At 37.5% G+C, this 20,831-nt stretch overlaps 1 protein-coding gene across 1 annotated transcript in view; it reads right to left on the bottom strand.

Moving 5' to 3' along the window:
• LOC136857286 (protein qui-1) overlaps window positions 1-20,831 on the bottom strand; it is a 2,256,165-nt gene that overhangs the window by 44,167 nt on the left and 2,191,167 nt on the right. The window contains exons 23-25 of the mRNA XM_068225125.1: window positions 19,309-19,485; window positions 13,929-14,119; window positions 11,116-11,309 (exon numbers count right to left, since the gene is read on the bottom strand). Of these exons, the coding sequence (XP_068081226.1) occupies window positions 11,116-11,309; window positions 13,929-14,119; window positions 19,309-19,485 (562 nt within the window). The remainder of the gene's footprint in view (window positions 1-11,115; window positions 11,310-13,928; window positions 14,120-19,308; window positions 19,486-20,831) is intronic.

Here is a 20,831-nt window from a genome sequence, read left to right as displayed (position 1 = left end):
CCTTACTGTGTAATTTGGAGCAAGTGCTCCTGGGCATGAATGGGGTTTTCTGCCCCTCTGTTGAAACTTGTTTTGGGGTAAAGTTGGGCTAATTGCCCAAGAATTGTGAGTTAGGGGCTCGAAGCCCAAATCTTGTGAATACTGTACTTGTAATTTGTTACCTTGCTACTCTGTACCTGCCATTCATGTTTTTTTCTGAATTTTGGAAAGAAAATATAACCTTGTTAAATTTTAAATTAACTTTAATTTCGTAGCTTGAGACCTGTTCACCCCCGCACCTTCTTTCACCTCTGCCTACCACAAAAATACGGTAACAGTATCGATAAATACTACATCACCAAAGATATATTGAATTAAATTTCCGACCATTTATGTCTTATACATTTTTACCGTACTGGCTATGATAACATAGATATTCGTGAAGTTGTATATTTGTTGCTAAGTCCATATCAACGCCGATCCACAAGAAAATGGGTTAACAGAATTGAATGAAAATCGGTATATAGAGTCGGAGAATAAGAAACCATAGTCTAACCTATAAACAATTTTATTCACCCTGGATGAAATTGTAGTTTAGGGAAAGGCGCCTAAAATGTAACTTTTAAATGCCTATGTTATTGGTCCTATCGAAAAGTACTACATAACAAAAGTTATAGAGAATACAATTTCCGGTCATTTATGTTTTATTCAGTTTTAACGTACCGACTATGATAAGAGTGGTATTTCAGAGTCGGAAGAAAACTAAATGTGAAGGCTTGCAATATCGAAAGCGTATAACATTGATCAACAATAACATACATTGACCATTGTTTGTTGTGATGTTCTTTGTCTCTTATGCTGCCTCTCAATTGGATGGATGGGATTACTGCTGCGTACCGAGTACAATAGCCTGATGGAATATGGCAGGAAATAGACGGGAAGTTAGAAAACTTTCTTCTTTAGCATGCCATTCCTCTGGTTCATGCATTTTCTGATACAGCTGGTATGTAACACACTGGTTCATCATAGTATTCCAGATATTCGATCCCTACTCTGACGGGCTGTTTTGAATGAGCAGTCGGCTTACTTAAGGCAGAGGCTCACTTAGTAGAGTAGTAATAGTAGTAGTAGTAGTAGTAGTATGGTCTAGAATCACAATTAGGGCTATTCCAAATTATAGTAACACAGTTCACTAAGTAACTAAAAATTCAACCCTGAAAAGAGCCGTTTCTTAAGAAAAGCTTCTTCCTCTTCACATTTATTAAATTCTACATTCATTTTATTCCAAATTAGCAGTGAAGAGGTTTCTCCTCTGGCTTGGAGGAAGAATTTGCCTCAAAGTCAGATAGATTTTTCCGCCGCCAGTGTAATGAATTGATACTTTCTGACTCGTAACGTACTACTAGGAAACAAAGAGTAAAAGGGCATAGTTTTTGCCCTGGGAGTCGCCACTATTGGAACCCCTCCCTGCCGGAAACGGACGAAGAGTGTTCACGGCTCACATCAGTCTGCAGCTTGGTCATACCAGCACTGGAAGTGTGGACTGTTAGATCGGCAGCTTAGTCCTGTTCGTTAAAAGTGAGAAAATATGTGGTTTTTATTTTGATCGAGTATTTCATATGAAGGCATTCCTTTTAATCATGCTATTCCTACTGACGTCATTGTTATATTCATTTCAGTCGGGAAAACCACTAAGACAGTCTTTCTGAGGATGTAAAAAGGCAGGTGGAGAGTGAGTGTTTACAATTATAATGAAAGTTCCCCAACCTGATTGTGACTGATGATATGCGAGCGAGTTTACCATTACAGTGAAAATTCCCTAACTCAGTCTTCTTATGAGAAAAGACGTTTGGTGACTTCCCCGTCGCGTTTCTAGGGTAACGTTAAGAATTATGCAATTTCATACAATCTTACTCACAACGTGTACACTACCTAATCTAGAATTCTGTATACATTGTAGAATTCCGTAGCGAAGCACGGGTACATCAGCTAGTTATGATATAAGTACAACTGTAAGAGACTTCTCCATGGCTGCAGTGCTTTGCAACTAACGCTATGTTATGTGTTCGGAGGTTCAAGCTCCAACTCGGCAAAATATTTCAATGCATTTATTTCAGTCCCATGATAGCCACAATAATGAAGACCAATAGTAAATTATGAACACATATCACATTCGACGCACTCTACCATGTCAGTATGTTCGATAGCCCTTAAGCAGAATGTACTGCCTATCCTGACAATGTTTATTTCCTCAATTTTGGTTACATTCAGATTCAAAGTATTTAAACCTGGAGATTTTAAATGTCGGGCTATTCATTACTGCACTTTGTTTTGAGATTCTTTGAATTATTTATGAAATTAGATTTTGGTCATCAAAATCTAAGTAAAACCTTTATGAATATACTTTCCATGATGGCTTTGGTTGATTTAATGAAGGCTGCTTTAGAAACAGCATGTTTAGTAGTACTAAACACAATTATTTCAACTTTATACATTATACTATTTTAAAGCAAGAAATACAAAAGCTGAAAAATAATTTTCTTAATCTATATAAATAAAATTGTAGGGGGTCCGCTGTCTGTAATTTCTTTTGTTTTGCCAATTTTTCAGATATTTATCCGTTTTAGGTCAACTCAAGACCGAATCGGTGGTTTTTACGTTTCGTGTCTGTTTGTTTGTCTGTTTGTCTGTCTGTCTGTTTGTCTGTTTGTCTGTTCCAGCATCACGTCGAAACGGCTGGATAGATCTCAACCAAACTTCATATTTAGAGTATACTCATCCCGGGGAAGGTTTCGATATGCATATCATTTTAAAATCTTTGCATACAGGGGGGGTTTGTGGGAAAACCAGAATGGTTTTTCCACCATCACGTCGAAACGGCTGGATAGATCTCAACCAAACTTCATATTTAGAGTACACTCATCCCGGGGAAGGTTTCGATATGCATAACATTTTAAAATCTTTGAATAGACGGGGGGTTTATAGGAAAACCTGAATGGTTTTTCCACCATCACGTCGAAACGGCTGGATAGATCTCAACCAAACTTCATATTTAGAGTACACTCATCCCGGGGAAGGTTTCGATATGCATATCATTTTAAAATCTTTGAATAGACGGGGGGTTTATAGGAAAACCAGAATGGTTTTTCCACCATCACGTCGAAACGGCTGGATAGATCTCAACCAAACTTCATATTTAGAGTACACTCATCCCGGGGAAGGTTTCGATATGCATATCATTTTAAAATCTTTGAATAGACGGGGGGGTTTATAGGAAAACCAGAATGGTTTTTTCCACCATCACGTCGAAACGGCTGGATAGATAACAACCAAACTTCAAATTTAGAGTATACTCATCCCGTGGAATGTTTTGATATGCATATCATTTTAAAATCGTTGAATAGACGGGGGTTTATAGGAAAACCTGAATGGTTTTTCCACCATCACTTCGAAACGGCTGGATAGATCTCAACCAAACTTCATATTTAGAGTATACTCATCCCAGAGAAGGTTTCAATATGCATATCATTTTAAAATCTTTGAATAGACGGGGGTTTATAGGAAAACCAGAATGGTTTTCCTCCGTTTTCTCTTATACTATTGATTTTCTGTAAACTCCGTTTACCGTACGTGAAACGTCTCTTCATTATAAACAACTTTCGTTATGGTCATAATTTACCTTACTCTTCACATGACGGTGAAATTTACAATTTTCCGCTGGTATCATGCTCTGCACGACAGTCCGACAACGAACCTACAGGTTACCATGGCAACGTCTCTGACTGCATGCCAGCAGGGAAGTAACGTATTGCCATTTTCCTCATCATGCTTTTAAATTCGTGGTTGTTCCTTGTGTAGAAGGCAAGAAAGGCGTCAATCGGCCTATCTGCGGGATATTGGCGGAATATCGTTGGATGTTATAACCGCCCTCGAATAGATTAAGTAATAACACCATTAGTCATCTTTTTATTATTTGTTTACCTAAGAATCACTGGACCTAAATTTCTCCTCTGTTACCGCTTTATTATATCCATAACTCACACTAGCATAATTTATTGAGGGGCATTTGATTTTCCAATACATTAACTTGGCATTTACATATTTGTCGTTATCCGGCTGTCCTCAGTTATAATCCATTTTCTATTACTTTCAACTTTCTTAACTGTATTATTTTCTTCCTTATTACGCCGTATATATGCGAGTGCTACAAACTACTGGATGTATTTCCACCAAGACTCATATTTAGAACACACCTGTCCTTGATAGGTTTTAGGGCAAATATTGTTTCTAAATCCCTGAACTGACTGGGGGTTTATACGAAGCCGAAACAGTGATTTTGCACTTCCACAAAATATACACATCCAAACTTAATGGAAATCTACCTACATTGGTAGAAATTAATTTCTAAACCCTTCTTCTCATGTGCATCATTTCGATACGAGGATTAATAAGGCAGATATCATTAACGGACCGTTTTTCTGTACAATTCCCATCGGACTTGACTCACGAGCGGGTGCGTGTAGAGTGTATTCCTTACAACTTGAAAACTACTGAAGACATTCGAACCAAAGTTTATATTTAGCATCCACCTGTCCAAAGGTAGGTTTTAAACGTAAATAACATTTCATGTTCCGGAATGGACTGGCGGTTTATAGGGAACCGAAATGGTGATTTTACTCTTCCACAATATATACAGAACAAGACCAACCTGACTGGAAATCGACCAAACGTGATGGAATTCCACCTCTAAACCTTTCTTTTCATGTGCATTTTTTCGTCAGGAGGATTAATAAGGGAGATATCATGAACGGTCACTTTTGCAGGTTAAGTCCAGCGGACATAGCCCAAAAGGTGTTTTACATGGAGCAGATTCCTTATCTATATAAATCAAATCGTAACGACTGTGTGCCTCAACACTGACTATTTTGGCGAAATTTTCGTACAGCTTTCCGTTTAAGGGGTAATAATGACCATCCCCATAATTTTTGGTTTAGTTTCCTGAAAGTCCTAATTTTTACCCGCCTCGCCCAAAATCCAGATTGCGGCATAATCTGCCAGAAGAAAAAGAAGATAATTGAAATTTGACAAAATTATACGTTTTAGCCTGAAACAAACGGAAAACATTAAATTTTTCACTTTTTATCCCCGAAGAATATCGAAATATGCAGGCAATTTTAATTATGGTGCAGACCTTCGGAAATTCCTATCACATAACGGAGTGCACAATCTCAGTTCAATTTGGAATGATCTACAAACTTGGTCTTATGACTTTTTGCCGTATCTGTATCCCTTCTACGTTTGATTTTTCTCTATTAATCGTTGTTAAGTCAATTTGGAATTTTCACAAGCATAATTCATACTTTTGATTACTTATATGAAATACAGAATCATTAAACTCTTCACGAAAATTGGCCCACCCAGTAGCCATATGTGAGCCAAATGCTATGTATGTAGCTGTCACATAATTATCCGAAAAGTAATGTAATGTGAGATAATCTTACAAAACCTTTACCCTGTTCCATGTTTCTAACTCAATCTGACTCAAGAATAGATGACATATCATAGGACTAGCCGTTTAGGCCACTAAATCCGGCGTGTTTTATGGTATAATCCTTTGTCGATATGACGTACGTTTAGTAGCCGTTAATCTGTAAATGAAGGTCTTCAATATTGTAAACAAGCATATACTTTCGTATGTCGATCTATATATATTCACTGATGTCGATTTGTAGCGATCGAGAAAGGGTGGGTCTGCTATTGTAATCAGTACTCCCCACACCGATTTTGACTGGCAGTAGGAAAGGGTTCCTTCTCCAACTCCTGTGTAATTGTCATTAGTAAGGAAGGCCTTGCAGAAGGCAAGTGAGCATGCAGTTTTATTTAAAACTCCCCTACCCGATTGTGTTTGGCAGTAGGCAAGGGTGCCCGCCATTATAAAGAAATGTCCTCATCTAAAATGTGACTGGCATTAGGCATAGTGGCCTGCTATTTTGATGGAAACTCACCAACTTGGTGTGACTGGCAGTAAGCTGGCTGGAAGTAGGAAAATGGGCCTGGCATTATAATGATAACTGCACGACTCAATTTCGAGTGATAGTAGGGTAATTGCCTGCCATTATAATAGAAACTCCTCAACTGTAATCTGTCTGGAAGTAGGAAAGGGGGGCTGCCATTTTAACGAAAACTCCCCAAATCGATTCTGTCCGCGTAGTAGGCAATGGGGCCTACAATTATAATGTAAACTTCCCAACTCGATTGTGAATGCCAGTAGGCAAGTGAGCCTGCCGTTATATCACAAATCCGTAACAAACACTTTACATTGGAAACAACGTACGGGGACCTCCCCATGCTCTTTCTCGGATAATGCTAAGAGACATGCAATTTTAAAACAATCTTATTTACTGCATGTACATTATTTACTTCGATATTCAAATACAATGTAGAATACCGTAGCGAAGCACGGATACATTCGCTAGTATACAGTAAATCTTGCCTCAAAAAAACTTAAGAATCCCCTAATTGTACATTATTCATCTCAAGACTTACTTTGGCTGCTTTGCTTCTCCTTCTTGCATTAGCTTCCACATTAAACTCTTTTCTATCTTCCAATTTAACTGCATCCTGTCTGGATTCCTAAATATTCCAATACCCTAACTTTTCCTGGATTAACCAATTTATTTTATTTATTTAGTATATGGCTTTTAGTGGTGGAAGAATCCGAGGACATGTTCAGCTCGTCTGGTGCAGATCTTTTTATTTGACACCCATGGGCGACTTGCGTATATATTAAATGTTATCACAGTATCATGGACTCCCACCCAGCGTTAGGGTGTATGTCCCACAAGAACACTTTTAGCCAAACTTCAATAATATTTTGAGTTTTCCCATGCAAGCACTTTTTTAGCAAATCAGGATGGCAAGATCTCTACAAACTGACTTCAAAAGAAGCACTGTTCCTTCAATAATTTCATGATGTTTAAGGGCTTCCATATTTCTATTGGATTTGCACCATGAACCAGACAGATGATGCTGAGATCTGCAGTTGGTAGTCTTCATCCAGGAAATCATTCTTTGTGTGACTGTAGTGCTTTTCATATTCATGTACTCATCACCAAAATACCTGGAGGTTGTCTGTAGGAGAATTATGACTGGAATGTGTAGACTGGTTTGTTTTGTTGCACAGACCACAGTTAGTTGAATCTTACCTCTCTTAAGCCCAATTAATTGTACCCATTTACAATGAGAAGAGGATATAGGCCTATCTATTACTTGGTTGAATGAGTTGAACATACTGCTGACAATGGCATATACAATGCATTTAGCTGCAGTCAGTATTTGTGTGGCAATATTAATTACGAGGCGTGTTTTTTAAGTAAGGTCCGTTTGAAAATAAGTACACAAAGAAAGGTTATTTCAAAAAAGTAAATTTATTTTCAGAAAGTACATATTTCACTCTATTTTTGACATAGTTGCCAAGTTTGTTCAAACACTTATCATACCTCGTAACCAATTTTAAAATACCCTCTTCATAGAAACTTGCCGCCTACTCCGATAACCAGGAGTTCACTGCCGTTTTCATGTTGTCGTCATCATTGTAATGGTTGCCACTGAGGTGATGTTTGAGGTGGAGAAACAGATGGTAATCACTCGGTGCAAGATCAGGACTGTAGGGTGGGTGGTCTAAAACTTCCCAGCCAAAATTGTCCAATAAATCGCGGGTCTGACCTGCAGTGTGAGGTCTTGCATTGTCATGGAGAAGGACAATTCCCTTTGTCAGCATGCCGCGTCTTTTGTTTTGAATCACTTTGAGTAGCTTTCTCAGGGTTTGGCAGTATACTTCTGCATTGATAGTGGTTCCTCGTTGCATGAAGTCGACCAACAAAACACCATGCCTATCCCAAAACACCGATGCCATGATTTTGCACTGGGACAGAGTCTGTTTGGCCTTCACCTTTACAGGCGAGTGTGTGTCTCCATTCCATGCTCTGTTGCTTCGATTTGGGTGTAATATGCAAAACCCATGTTTCGTCTCCAGTTACGATCTGACTCAAGAAGCCATCACCTTCTTCATCATAATGAGTCGAGAACTTCATCGCACACTCAAAACTTTGGTTTTTGTGGTCCTCTGTTAGGAGTTTCGGGACCCAACAGGGTCACAGTTTCCTAAACTTTAGACGTTCAGAAACAATGTTGTAAAGCACTGATCTTGACGCTTCAGGAAATTCGTTTGAGAGACCTGTTATTGTGAAGCACCTGTTCTCACGAATCTTCACTTCAATTGAAGCCACCAAATCGTCTGTAATCAAAGAAGGGCGACCGGAGCGGTCCTCATCATGGACGTTGTCACGGCCATCTTTGAATTGTCGTATCGTATCCACTTACGCACTTTGCTTTCACTCATAACAGTTTCACCGTACACTTCGCAAATCTGTTGATGAATTTCTGCTGCAGACAGGTTCCTTGCTGACAAAAACCGTATCACTGACCGAACCTCACACGCGGCGGGCGGGTTGATAGTCTTAAACATTTTGAAAGCACAGAACAGAACCGTATAGGTTAGCTACAGAGCTGAAACTGAGCACAGTTGTTCCTGAGGTATGCCGGTACACGACGCACGTGCTTGTTGCGATATGCACGCCAACTACTAGTGTCTACAACAAAACGGACCTTACTTAAAAAACACACTTCATATGTTAACACACTACAGCTCTGCTTTCAGGAGATGAGTAGGTTCAAACCACACCATTGCCTGTCTGAGACTGGTTTTCTGTGGTTTCCCATTTTTGCTTCCAGGCAAATGCCAGGACAGTTCCTATTCATAGCCAAAGCTGATTTCTTCCACCTCCTTACCCAGTTTCATTCACTGTCATTCATTTTATCTTCATTAGCTCCTGAACTGAGGTTAGCATTAGAAAGTGTATCTGGCTGTAAAACAATGCTATATAAATTAATCTCATCTCACTCCTGACCCCATACAAAGAAATGGACCTAAGGGGTAGACATTACTTAGGTCTACTTTATAACTTCTTCTTCTTCTTCTGCTTTTACAACATCATTGGACCAATTTAGTCAATCATTTTCTGGTCATCTTCTTCGATAGATTTTCTTTCTAATTGTCCGGTAACTTTTCATTCTCCTGGCTCAGTCCAGTGGTATTTGAGGGTGCTCAAATACATCAGCCTCATGTAGGTAGATTTATTGGTAAACAAAAGAACGCCTGTGGGACTAAATTCTAGCACATCAACACCTCCAAAAACCATAGAAAATGTAGTTAGTGGGACATAAAGCCAATAACATTATTATTAGCTTTCCACTCGTTCTGATCTTTTCTGTCATTCCTAATTTGTAAAAACCCTTTTCATTGTGTGTTGTTTGCCTATTTTTGGTTTAAATATTATTTTTATGTTTTCCAGTTTCTTTAAATTTTCTGTTTTGTTTTGCAGAGAAGTCAAATCTTCATTAAAAAATGCCCAGCTGAGAACAAAATGAGAAATAAAAAATGCATGTTTGAGGGAGGGTTCGGACCCTCACTGCTCTGAGAAGTCAGCTCTCTACCTTACGTAATTCTACACAGCTATTTCAATCATGCATGTTCAAGTATTATAACTCTCTATTCTCTATGAGACAAAAGTTTTCACTTCAAATATTTGCTTCTATGTTGCATCTTTGTAGCCCAGTTTTAGAACATTATTGAAAGCTCCAACAGTGGTAATTACATAGCAAAAGCCATCTTATCTGATGTATACCCCTTTGCATGTCGTATTTAGCCTATAACATAATTTGAAAGGGGGGCCCAGCTGCAGAGCTAAAGCACTACAAGAAAGGTGGCTAAAGCCAAGGTCTAAGGTAAACTCTGGATCTAAAAGTAATTTACATATTAATTTAAAGTTCAAGATGAGAAAACATGCTTACCCTCAGGTGGCTAGAGCCCGCTAACGGGACGAAACCCGAAGTGTGCCCGGCTGTTAAGCCTTATAAAAACCAGAGACGCGGACAAGAGCCCTGCTCCCACCAAGGAGCCAAAGACCGGAAATTGAGAAACACACAAAAGCCAATCAGGGAAGCTCGCTACAGTTCAGGCATAAATTTTCACCAGTTACCATGGTTGTTAATCCACCCAATTAAAATAGTTCTTATGGTGACCAATAAGAACTCTACATTTTAGATTATAAAGTTTTTTACAAGTTCTTGAACATTTCTATTGGGACACAAAAGTTTTCATCAGCAGAAACCGCACATACAGCACAGGCTGCCTCAAAAATAAAGACCGTTTTAAAATTTTCAAACATATTTCAAAATTACAATACAATTTAGTTCAATAATTCTTCTTTAAAGTTCATGTTCTTCATAGACCTAAATTTTAAATCTTAAAAATAGTACTAGTAATTTTGTCCAATCATAATTAACTTTCTATTCCAGTCCAAATTAAAATTTTACATTCTTCCTAGATTGAAACTTCTTGATGTCTCTGAATTAAATACAAAATAAAACATATTAAAATAAGTTTTAGAACACAAATAAATTTCTTCATACTTTGTTAAAACACAGGTCACAGTTTTGATGTGAAGAGACTGTACAAAATGGTGGGGAACTGACATCTCTAATTGGTCACAACTTATCCTGTCTGGTCCTCTTGAGCCAATAAGATAAACAATTCTTCAGTGACAGCTATAGGGGTGTCTATAGCATGTACAGTGCAGTAACATTTCATAAAAATCAGAAATAGACTCCCCTCTACATAACAGGGTTCAGTGTTTTAAGGTAGGCCTTACTTACTGCCTCTTGCACAGTTTTTATGTTTTACATGAAAGCCTATATCAGAATATGTGTACAGTGCATAAAACTGCTGTAGGATGTTGCATAAGATATGACTAAGAAGCATTCAATTCCTAGGAGGTGCATATATTCAAGAAAAAATAGGCACAGCTGTTTTACCCATTATATATATTACAATACAACCAAACAATCCAAGAAACTGAGGACTGTAATTTGTATTATCTGACATGAAACCAAATGATGTCTCTAAATTTTGCCTCCTGTATAACTCTCCTTCCAATGAAGTTTGAAATATATTAGCTTGTTAGTTAGTTTTTTATTTTTGATAATGAAAGGGATGGTCATAAATTACAGTTCTACCTGTTGTCTCCATTGCCGCTGACTGCATATCGCATGTTATTGGTCACAGCAAGGCATTTTCCAGGGCCAATACAGGAGTGTAATAGAGTAGCATTGTCTGCCAACCATACAGCTAGGACTCCTTGACGATCACTTGAGACCACTCTCCGACTGTCTTGCATTGCTGCTACTGCAGTTACAGTGGCTTGGTGACCCTATATTAAATATTAAAATCTTAGAACTGGGCAATAATCATTTTGTTATAACAATTTAGAAAATTAAACAATTTGTGTTTGGGTATCTTCAACAGCCAATGAATGGTAAGGCATTGCTGATAGAAATATAGAAGAGAGAATGAAAACTGAGAAAGTGTGTCACAACAGAAAGCTGCTCTAAGTACATGGAAATGCTGAATAAGTTTTGGATATGTACAATGGAACTTCTCATAATGGACACCTCTGAATAACAGATACCTTTAATGTGTTCATGGCCGGTCTGGTATCGGTAACTGTTACCACAGTACCGCTATACATTTTTTGCTTAACAGAGTTTATTTCTACATCCTTATGCAGTTTAGATTATCATTTGAATTACAGTATTTCAATAATATATCTGAGCATGGGAGCCACGATGCATGCGGATCATCAGTGGCACTACCCGTGGTGCCATTTGATGCAGCATATGCTTCATGACAAGTAATGAAGTGGAATCAGGAAAAGAATGTTTTATTGAGTTGAAGATATTCAATAACTTTTCTATGACAGATAAATACATTTTTTAACATTTCTGACAAAATTGCTGTGTGTTAACATCCATGTTACTCCTATGTGAACAATTGCCGTACAACATAGCCTACCTAGTCAATGCAGTAGCCTCTAATAGTGTGCTGTAAAATACACAAGTAAATATGGCATTGTTTGGAGACAGTTACTTCTGTCTTTTGTTGAATTCCACAAAGTATTGCTCAAGACACAAGCCTGGCTGTCCTGGACACTTGCTGCAGTAGAACCCCTCTTCATAACACTGTCTGAACAGCTTCCACAATTTACGCCCATTCTCGTTAGCGACACATTGATTGGCAAAATGTGTTCCTGTAAGCAGTGTGATAGAGTTTGGGAGCCTACAAGACAGTGTTTCTTCCACCAAGAAGACCGTACAACCTCAATATTCTCTGTTGACATCATCACAGAAAAGTGTGCTGAAATGTAACGACTGCAAAGATAGTGACTAATAATTAATCTGATATCCAGGTACTTATTAACAGCAGCTTAAAAGAGCTCAGATAAGAGGTCTGCTTGTTTACGTATGTACTAGCGGTAATATGAGCTTTAATATTTGGCGCGGAGTGTGATGCGCGTGTCATCATCAGCACTAAGAGAAAGTGGAGTCATGACACGTGTGTTGTTATCAGCCGTGAACGTATTAAATAATGGACATTTTTAAATTCCCTGAAGGGGTTGCCTGGCTGAGGTGGTAAAGGTGTGCTCAGTTTACCCAGAAGGATGTGGGTTCAGTTCCCTACCAAGAAGTCGAAAAATTTCTGGAGATGCATATAGCCATGAGGTTCACTCAGCCTGCAACAGAAGTGAGTACCAGGTTAATTCCTGTGAGTAAAGGCAGCCAGGCATACTGCTAACCACTCTATCCCATGTTACGTAAAGTGGAAGCCTTGACTTCTGCTACCCCAAGGGCCTGTGCGGAATTCACTTTGCTTTTATTCCCCCAGTAGAAATACATGGTTTTAAATGATACAAATAGTTCTAAATGATGGACATTTTCAATAACAGACATGGGCACCAATATCTGTACCCCAGCATTAATTTAAAACTTGTAAATAAAGGTCAAGTTGCAACTCATTATTTAACAAAGCAATTGCTGTACTGCACCTTGAGAAGTACATTAGAGCAGCACAAAAATTCAAACCACTAACATTAAAGAAAAAAGTTAACAAAATCAGGGTGTACGAAAACAAGAAACAGGGTTACTTCAAACAATCTGGATTCTCCAAGAATTTTTACAACTTGCTTTACGTCGCATCGAGACAGACATGTAATACTGGGATAGGAAAGGGCTAAGAGTGAGAAGAAATTGGCTGTGGACTTAATTATGGCACAGCCCCAGCATTTGCCTGGTGTAAAAATGGGAAACCACGGAAAACCATCTTCAGGGCTGCTGACACTGAGGCTCGAACCCACTATCTCCCGCATGCAAGCTCACAGCTGTGCGTTCCTAACCACACGGCCAACTCGCCCGGTCCATCCAAGAATAAATAAGGAAATATTTTGTAAAATTTTGCAGTACCTTCACAAGGAAGCGAGGAAATTCAAGTTCAATGGTAAAAAAAATAAATAGACAAAATTAAAAACTGTTAAACTTTTATTTTCATAAAAGTAAAGTGTTTAGACATGTGTTTTTTAAATATTGTGTCCTATACAATGTATAGATGTCGTTATCCTGGAAAAAATTGTGTAAACACATTTTGTAGTGGAAAACTAGTTCTGCTAAGGTTATTCCAAAAGTGGACACTTCTTAATAGGGGACAATTTTACATTTCCAACACAGGGAAGTTCCACTGTACCACTATTAAATCTGCTAATGCTTCATGGCAATACCAATACCAACTATTTCTGCTAATATCTTATTGTTAAGGCTATTGCTCATGATCTGCACTTCCTTTAGTACTGAGTCTGAATTCCTCAACCCCCGCCACCTCTCTCAGTTATTGGTGAATATACACAAGAATTGTGGGCTGGGTAAGGGAATGAACTCCTCAAAGTGTTCATCTTGGCTTGTAATACTTAAATATCTTTAAAAGCAATATTGGAAAATCTCACCTTGAATGTTGACACAACCAGGCCTAAGGTCAATCCCCATACACGAGCTGTCTTATCTTCCGATCCTGAGACAGCAAATAGGCCATTAGGAGAAAATGCCACACAAGTGACAGAAGCTGAATGCCCCTCAAGGGTGGAATAGAGTTCATGGGAGTTGAGTTGCCAGACATTAACCAGGCTATCTACAGACCCTGAAAAGAAACATATTAATATTATATGGAGTTGCAAGACATATTTTTGATAATATGGGACAGAGGTGGACAGGAGGAGTACATAAACAAGGAATTGATAAAAATGAGCAAATTCCTTCTGATTTGTGCTTGTTTTTAAGCTGCTGAATGTAATCAGTGCAAAGGTTTCATACAAATATACTGAGCTGATTTCATGGAATCATAGTTCAGTTAAGGTTAAGCTTAATTTTCTAATGATTGCAAGTCTTGGTCTAAGTGCCTGTAATCTCTATCAGTGATCTCTGATCTGTGTTACTCAGATAGTCATCTTTCCTATTCCTGTTGAGCTATTCTGCATTTTGTTTCATGATGTATAATATTTTGTTGTTCTGCCAACATTCCCCAGTGATTTGGTTTTCATGTCTAAGTAAAAGGAGGTCTCTAACCAGTTTTTATTGGAACCATCCAACAATGATTCCTTTAAATGGTATTATCTAATCCTCTGAGAGTAGAACTTCGCCTCGTGATTAGCATCACACTCTGAAACTCGAGTAGCGCTCTTCACACGTCTGTCGAAAGAGCCTGGTCTCACACTCTGAAGCAGTCTTGTTGTTTTGAATGGGTTAGATAGTAGAGTGCTGCTAGCACTGACCAAGATGGTGGGTTTGATCCTGCGTTAGTTTGATGGGATTTTAAGGGGCTTCTAATGTTTTCACCTGATGCCAGTAGATTGACTGCATAGGGCTCCTGTTACAGAACAACTAGCGGCTACTCGCACTAGCTATCGCTACATTTTATAAACATTGCTTGGTGTTGAAACGTTTGAAATTCTTATTTTATCACACATGAGCTGGCGCTATCTAGTGCCAGTAAAGCAAGTGAAACACTTCACTGTCAGTTTTCTCGCGCCAGTTGAAGCTTGTCATGGATTGCGAAAAATTAACAAACGAAGAAAATTTGATTTCATTACAGCCTGATTTTAATGTTTTTAAATAATTATGTATAGTATGAAAAATGTTATTAAATTGTATTACTGAATATTTCAATTTCATCAATATCCTTACCTCAACGTGTCTCTTCTGCTGAAATAGACTGTTTTTCTGTGCCTTGTAATAAGGTCCTTTATATTATATAATAAAATGTAACTGTCCTCATTCGATAATATTCAAGAAATTATTATTTATTGTCTTTTGATGGAATTCACAAAGTTCACGTCAATTTTCATAAACAGGACACGCTGAATACCTTCGTCTATGTAAATGTCTAGATTTCAGAAAATTATTTTATACAAAAGAAGTTACTCTTCATCTACGGAGAACTCTTAATCGCTTGTAAAGAACTTACTCAGACTGGCATCAAGTCAACGATTGAGAACAAGCGCAAAAGCATCTACTAGCTACTAGCATGTTAAAGCGCCAGTAGAAGCGAGGTGTTCCATAACCGCAGTCTATATATGAACTCTTATGGCACAAAATTTCTGGCTCTTTGGCATCTTAAAAAACATTGGAAGTTCATAGTGGGACATAAAAATAACAGTATTATTAGAAGCAGTTTCAGATGCCATATATAAGTACAAGTACACAAAATGTCAAATGGAAATGTCCAGCACTCGGAGTCACTTCGTGTAGAAGCTTCCGATCAACATTAAATGCTCAAAGTGGGCACTCCTTAACAATGTGTTCCATTGGCTGCTCTTCCGCTCCACAGTCGCAGTCAGCACATGAACGGAAACTCTATTTCTTCAACGTGTAACCACACCTCCCTTGACCTGTTCTAATTCAGTTCAGCTTTGACCAGGTTTGACGCGGCAGTTGGAATCCTTCAACCTTCTTTGTTGGATCTTGAACCAAGTGAGCATTGTTGGGTGGATCGAAACAGACTTTCAACGTATTAGGTCGTGTTACGTACATGTAGTACGTGTTGAAGAGATGTTAAATACAGAACAAAAATGGCCAGCCGGACACCAGTGGGATCCGAACCCACAACCTCCTGATTTCGCGTCGGTTGCTCTACCAATTGAGCTATGGTGGCCTAGGCCATCTTTGTTCTGTTTGAAAGGATCTGAGCTACAGGTCTGGCACTGCTGCTAGCACACTGTAGAGTGCGTTTAAGTCGCCCGTTGTGGGGCATGACAATGAATATTGAATTTTCACGACCGCATTGTAATCGAAACAGACTTTCAACGTATTAGGTCGTGTTACGTACATGCAGTACGCGAAGACAGGTAACTGCAAAGTTGAAAATAACTGAAAATAAATAATAATAAATAAATAAAAAATAAATAATAATAATAATAATAATAATAATAATAATAATAATAATAATAATAATAATAATAATAATAATTATTATTATTATAATACTTTATTAACAGAAATACCATTTTACATAACAGTAGAGAAGTATAGACAAAACACAGTAAAAAGAAAGTTCAATGGAGTATAAGTAGAAAAATATGTACAGATATATACACAGGATATATTACAAGTAAGCACAGGAAAGTAATACAAAAGTAATACAAAACACAGTAAAAAGAAAGTTCAATGGAGTATAAGTAGAAAAATATGTACAGATATATACACAGGTTATATTACAAGTAAGCACAGGAAAGTAATAGTCAATTCTGGAGATTATGTAAGTGAGTTCTAAATTTTGACAATGAGCAGTTAAATATATCAATATCCACTTTGTTTAGAGATCTTGACATTCATTCAATTGGCCCATTGAATGCATAGTTAGTTCTATGCCAATTTGTAGACAATGTATTCTTGAACCTTGTGCGTCTGTCTGGTACATGTATGTTAATTTTTGCAAGGAGTTGTGGACAATTCACCAAGGAATGAAGCAGTTTAAAAATGAAGAGTGTATCCAATAATTCACGGCATTGTGACAGGCTATGCAGATTTAAGGACTGTTGTAGGGATGTATAATCAACATTATCATATGAGAATCCTGCTCTAAAAGAATATAGACGAAGAAATTTATGTTGTACTGAATCTACTCTATGGATAGAGGTCTGATGAGAAGGGTTCCAAACAGGTGTACAGTATTCTAGTATAGGGCGTACCATAGATAGATATAGCAATCGATAGGTAGCTAAGTTTGAAAATTCCCTAGAATATCTAGTAATGCAGCCCAATCTTTGAAATGCTTTCTTACAAATATTTTCAATATGTTCATTAAATGATAGGTTATAACTGAATAAAACACCAAGATCATTAACTTGTGAAACAGGAGTTAGAATGTTGTTATTACTAAATTTGTACGGAAATGATATTTTCTTCTTGTTTTTAAAAAATGATATTATTTTACATTTCTCATGATTAAGTTTCAACCCATTTTGAATACAGTACTTTTCCAGATGATGTAAATCATCTTGAAGTTTTAAACAATCAAGTGGACAATTAATTTGCATAATTTTTTTTGCATCATTGGCAAACAAAAGCAATTTAGAATTCTTAAGTATATTTTTAATGTCATTTATGTAGAGAGTAAAAAGTAAGGGTGCAAGGTGAGACCCTTGAGGAACTCCACTGGTAACAATAATAGGCGCAGAAAAATGATTCCTTATTTTAACAATCTGCAGGCGATTTTAAGATATGATTCAAACCATGAGCGGAGAGGCCCATTAATTCCGTAGCCCGTTAGCTTTTGCAGCAAGATATCGTGATCGACAGTGTCAAAAGCTTTTGAGAAGTCTGTATAAATGCAGTCTACTTGGGAGTGGTTCTCTATTGCATCCAAGAGGAACTGATAGAATAAAAGAAGATTGCTACAGGTTGACCGTCCTGAAAAGAATCCATGCTGCTCATCAATGATGATGTTTCTAAAGAGAGGTGTGATTTTGTCAAGAATTATTGAGTCAAATATTTTGGAATATGAGAAGAAATTATAACTGGTCTATATTGTTTTATGTCAGTTTTATCACCATTTTTGAAAACTGGACTAACAAATCCTTTCTTCCATTCCACTGGATAGTCAATAGATTTGACAGAAAATCAACAGTACCATATATGAGAAAATATTAACTATCTCTTTTGGTCTTCCTATAAACTCCCAGTCTATTAAGTGATTTTGAAATCATAAACATAAAAACTTGCTCCTGGATGAGTAGTCTCCAGGTATAAAGTTTGGTAGAATTGTATTCAACCCCATGATGGTGGAACAGAAATAGGCATGAAAGCTAAAAACCACTTATACAATCTTGAGTTAACTTCACATGGATATGTATCTAAAAAAATTGCAAAATAAACAAATGTACAGACATTTTATTTATATAGATACTTGAGAAGTTTTTCTTAAACATCATATTGGTGAACTTGAAACTTTATATGTAGTTAGATAGATAGATTTATTTATCATCAACAGGTTATTTGCCCAATTATAGATTATTGAATAAAACAATATATACAACAAATACACCTAGTGCCCTCAGCAATCATGAGTTTGCCTGCGCCACATTTCACACTTTAGGCAGATGGAAAGTATACCTTTGCCTGGTATTGCGACGAGGAACATGTAATGGAATCAACTCCAATAATGTTGAGCAATCCACTCTATTTGTCGGACACTTATAAAGAAAGAGGGCATTGGTACATCTGCAGCATGAGTGCAATGTTCTCATACTCATAGTCTCAAAAGGACTCGTAAACAGACAAAGAGAGATAAATACACAAACCTTTGTAGCTGATCCATTTCATGAACCTTATTTTAACTCTTTCCAAGTTTTGTGTTAAATACTGGTGAGAAAGTAGCCACACCTCGCAACAGTATTTTAATGATGGCCTGATTATCAGTGTTCTAGGAGAAACAAATTCGGCACAGTTTCTTTCCAGAAATCCAAGTAATTTAAACCCTTTACTAGAAATCTTGTCTAAATGTTTCTCGATGGAAAGACCTTAACAGTTTGAAAGTGTCACACCAAGATCATTTATTTCATTCTCATGAGTTATCTGAAAATGACATAAATGGTAAGGGTAATTTACTGGTTCTAACTTACGTGAAAATGTAATTACATTGCATTTTGATGTATTCAAACCAAGTAGCCGCTTTTGACTCCAGTAAGTCAGACTGTAGCAACTTACAGTCCAACTCACTATTTATCACCTTAAAGATTTTTAGACTGTCAGCATAGAGAAGGCAATTACTGTGTTGTATAAATGTTGTTTATAGTGTTGGAAGGATGGTAGATACAGTCAATAACTGAGTACCTGTTACTCCCATGGTTCCATCACGAGAGATGTCTACGCAAGTCACTGGAGCAGTATGGTGCCGGAGGACTTGCTGTGCAGTCTTTCTATTATTGATCACAGGGCTCAGATCACCTGAACCCGTAGAACCTGCTGCATCATCTCGTCGGAAACTCCAAAATGTGATACGATTTGTTCCTGCAGAAGTAAACCAGAGAACACTTCACATATGCTAGTAAGTCCTGTAGAAAAATCTTCTGAATTAGAAACTAGACATAAGGGAAAATAAGAATGAAGTAAGTAAAGGATGCACATAGTTAATAAATATACAGGGTGACCCGAAAGTCCATTAACATTTGATGAGGCAATACTTCACGGAATATTGGACGTAGAAAGGTAATTATTGACACACAGGATTGGCATGACATGGGGTTTTAATTGACACCAAAACCAAGTACGCAAAATGGCCAACAGATGGTGCCTAATATGATACATAAATGATTAGTATAACAATTGAGGTTTAGCAAAGACGATGTTCTTTATAACACATGCTCAACATTTCGGCCATCATTCATCAACAACTCCTGTAGTCAAGGGACAATGCTGTGAACAGCACTGTACAGCATATCCATAGGTATGGTGAGAAATTGCCGTCGGATGTTGTGTTTTAGCACCCCTAATGAGGTCGGACGATCATGGTACACTTGCGAGTTCTTGTGTACAGTATTTTATTTTGGTGTCAATAAGACCCCATCTCATGCCAATCATGAGTGTCAATTATTACCTCTCTACCTAAAATATTCCATGAAGTATTGCCTTGTGAAATGTTAACACTGAAGACCGAGCAGATGTAGTTAGATCTTACACTGTGGACTGAGCATTTTAGTGTGTTTTCACATTTTTGTACAATAATAACTGATAACTTTACTTACATTCACAAACCTACCTTAGATTCAACAACATTTGAGCTACGCATGCTTAATGTGTTTTTTAAAATTGGAACAAAACCACTAACTTTTATAAATAAATTAAAAACCTTTTTTTCTACTTTCAATTTTCACATGGAAAGTTATGTATTCACACACATCATGATACATTTATGAAACACAACATACTTACTAGTCAATGAGAAATGAAAAAAATATACATTAATTGAGGAAATTGGCTCTAGTCATCAGCCGTGTGAGATCATGCAGCTATGAAGCTGCCTCAGTAGTACTATCTTAGTATCATAATGGAATTAGTTTCTGATGATGTGCTGCTACCTGGTATTTTTCAATGAACAACAAGCACTGCAGAATGTATTCCAACACTCTGCTAACATTTGTAGTATGTTGAAGTAGATTTATAAACACTAGAACTCAATGTCGTGTGGCGTACGTCGCTCGTCCTCCACGGAACATTATCATTCACGTACGGCGCATGTTGTTAGTCCGCAAAGTGTTAAGTGAACTATCTCATAATTTGGAAACCAGAAATGAAATAGAGGCAGTGAAGGACAGGGGAAAAAACTACATACCCAAACCTTTAATTACCAGTAACCA

The sequence above is a fragment of the Anabrus simplex genome, chromosome 1, assembly GCF_040414725.1.
Source record: "Anabrus simplex isolate iqAnaSimp1 chromosome 1, ASM4041472v1, whole genome shotgun sequence".
Classification (NCBI taxonomy): Eukaryota; Metazoa; Arthropoda; class Insecta; order Orthoptera; family Tettigoniidae; genus Anabrus; species Anabrus simplex.
The sequence above is the reverse complement of the archived record's forward strand: the minus strand, read 5'-3'. Positions and strand labels throughout refer to the sequence as shown.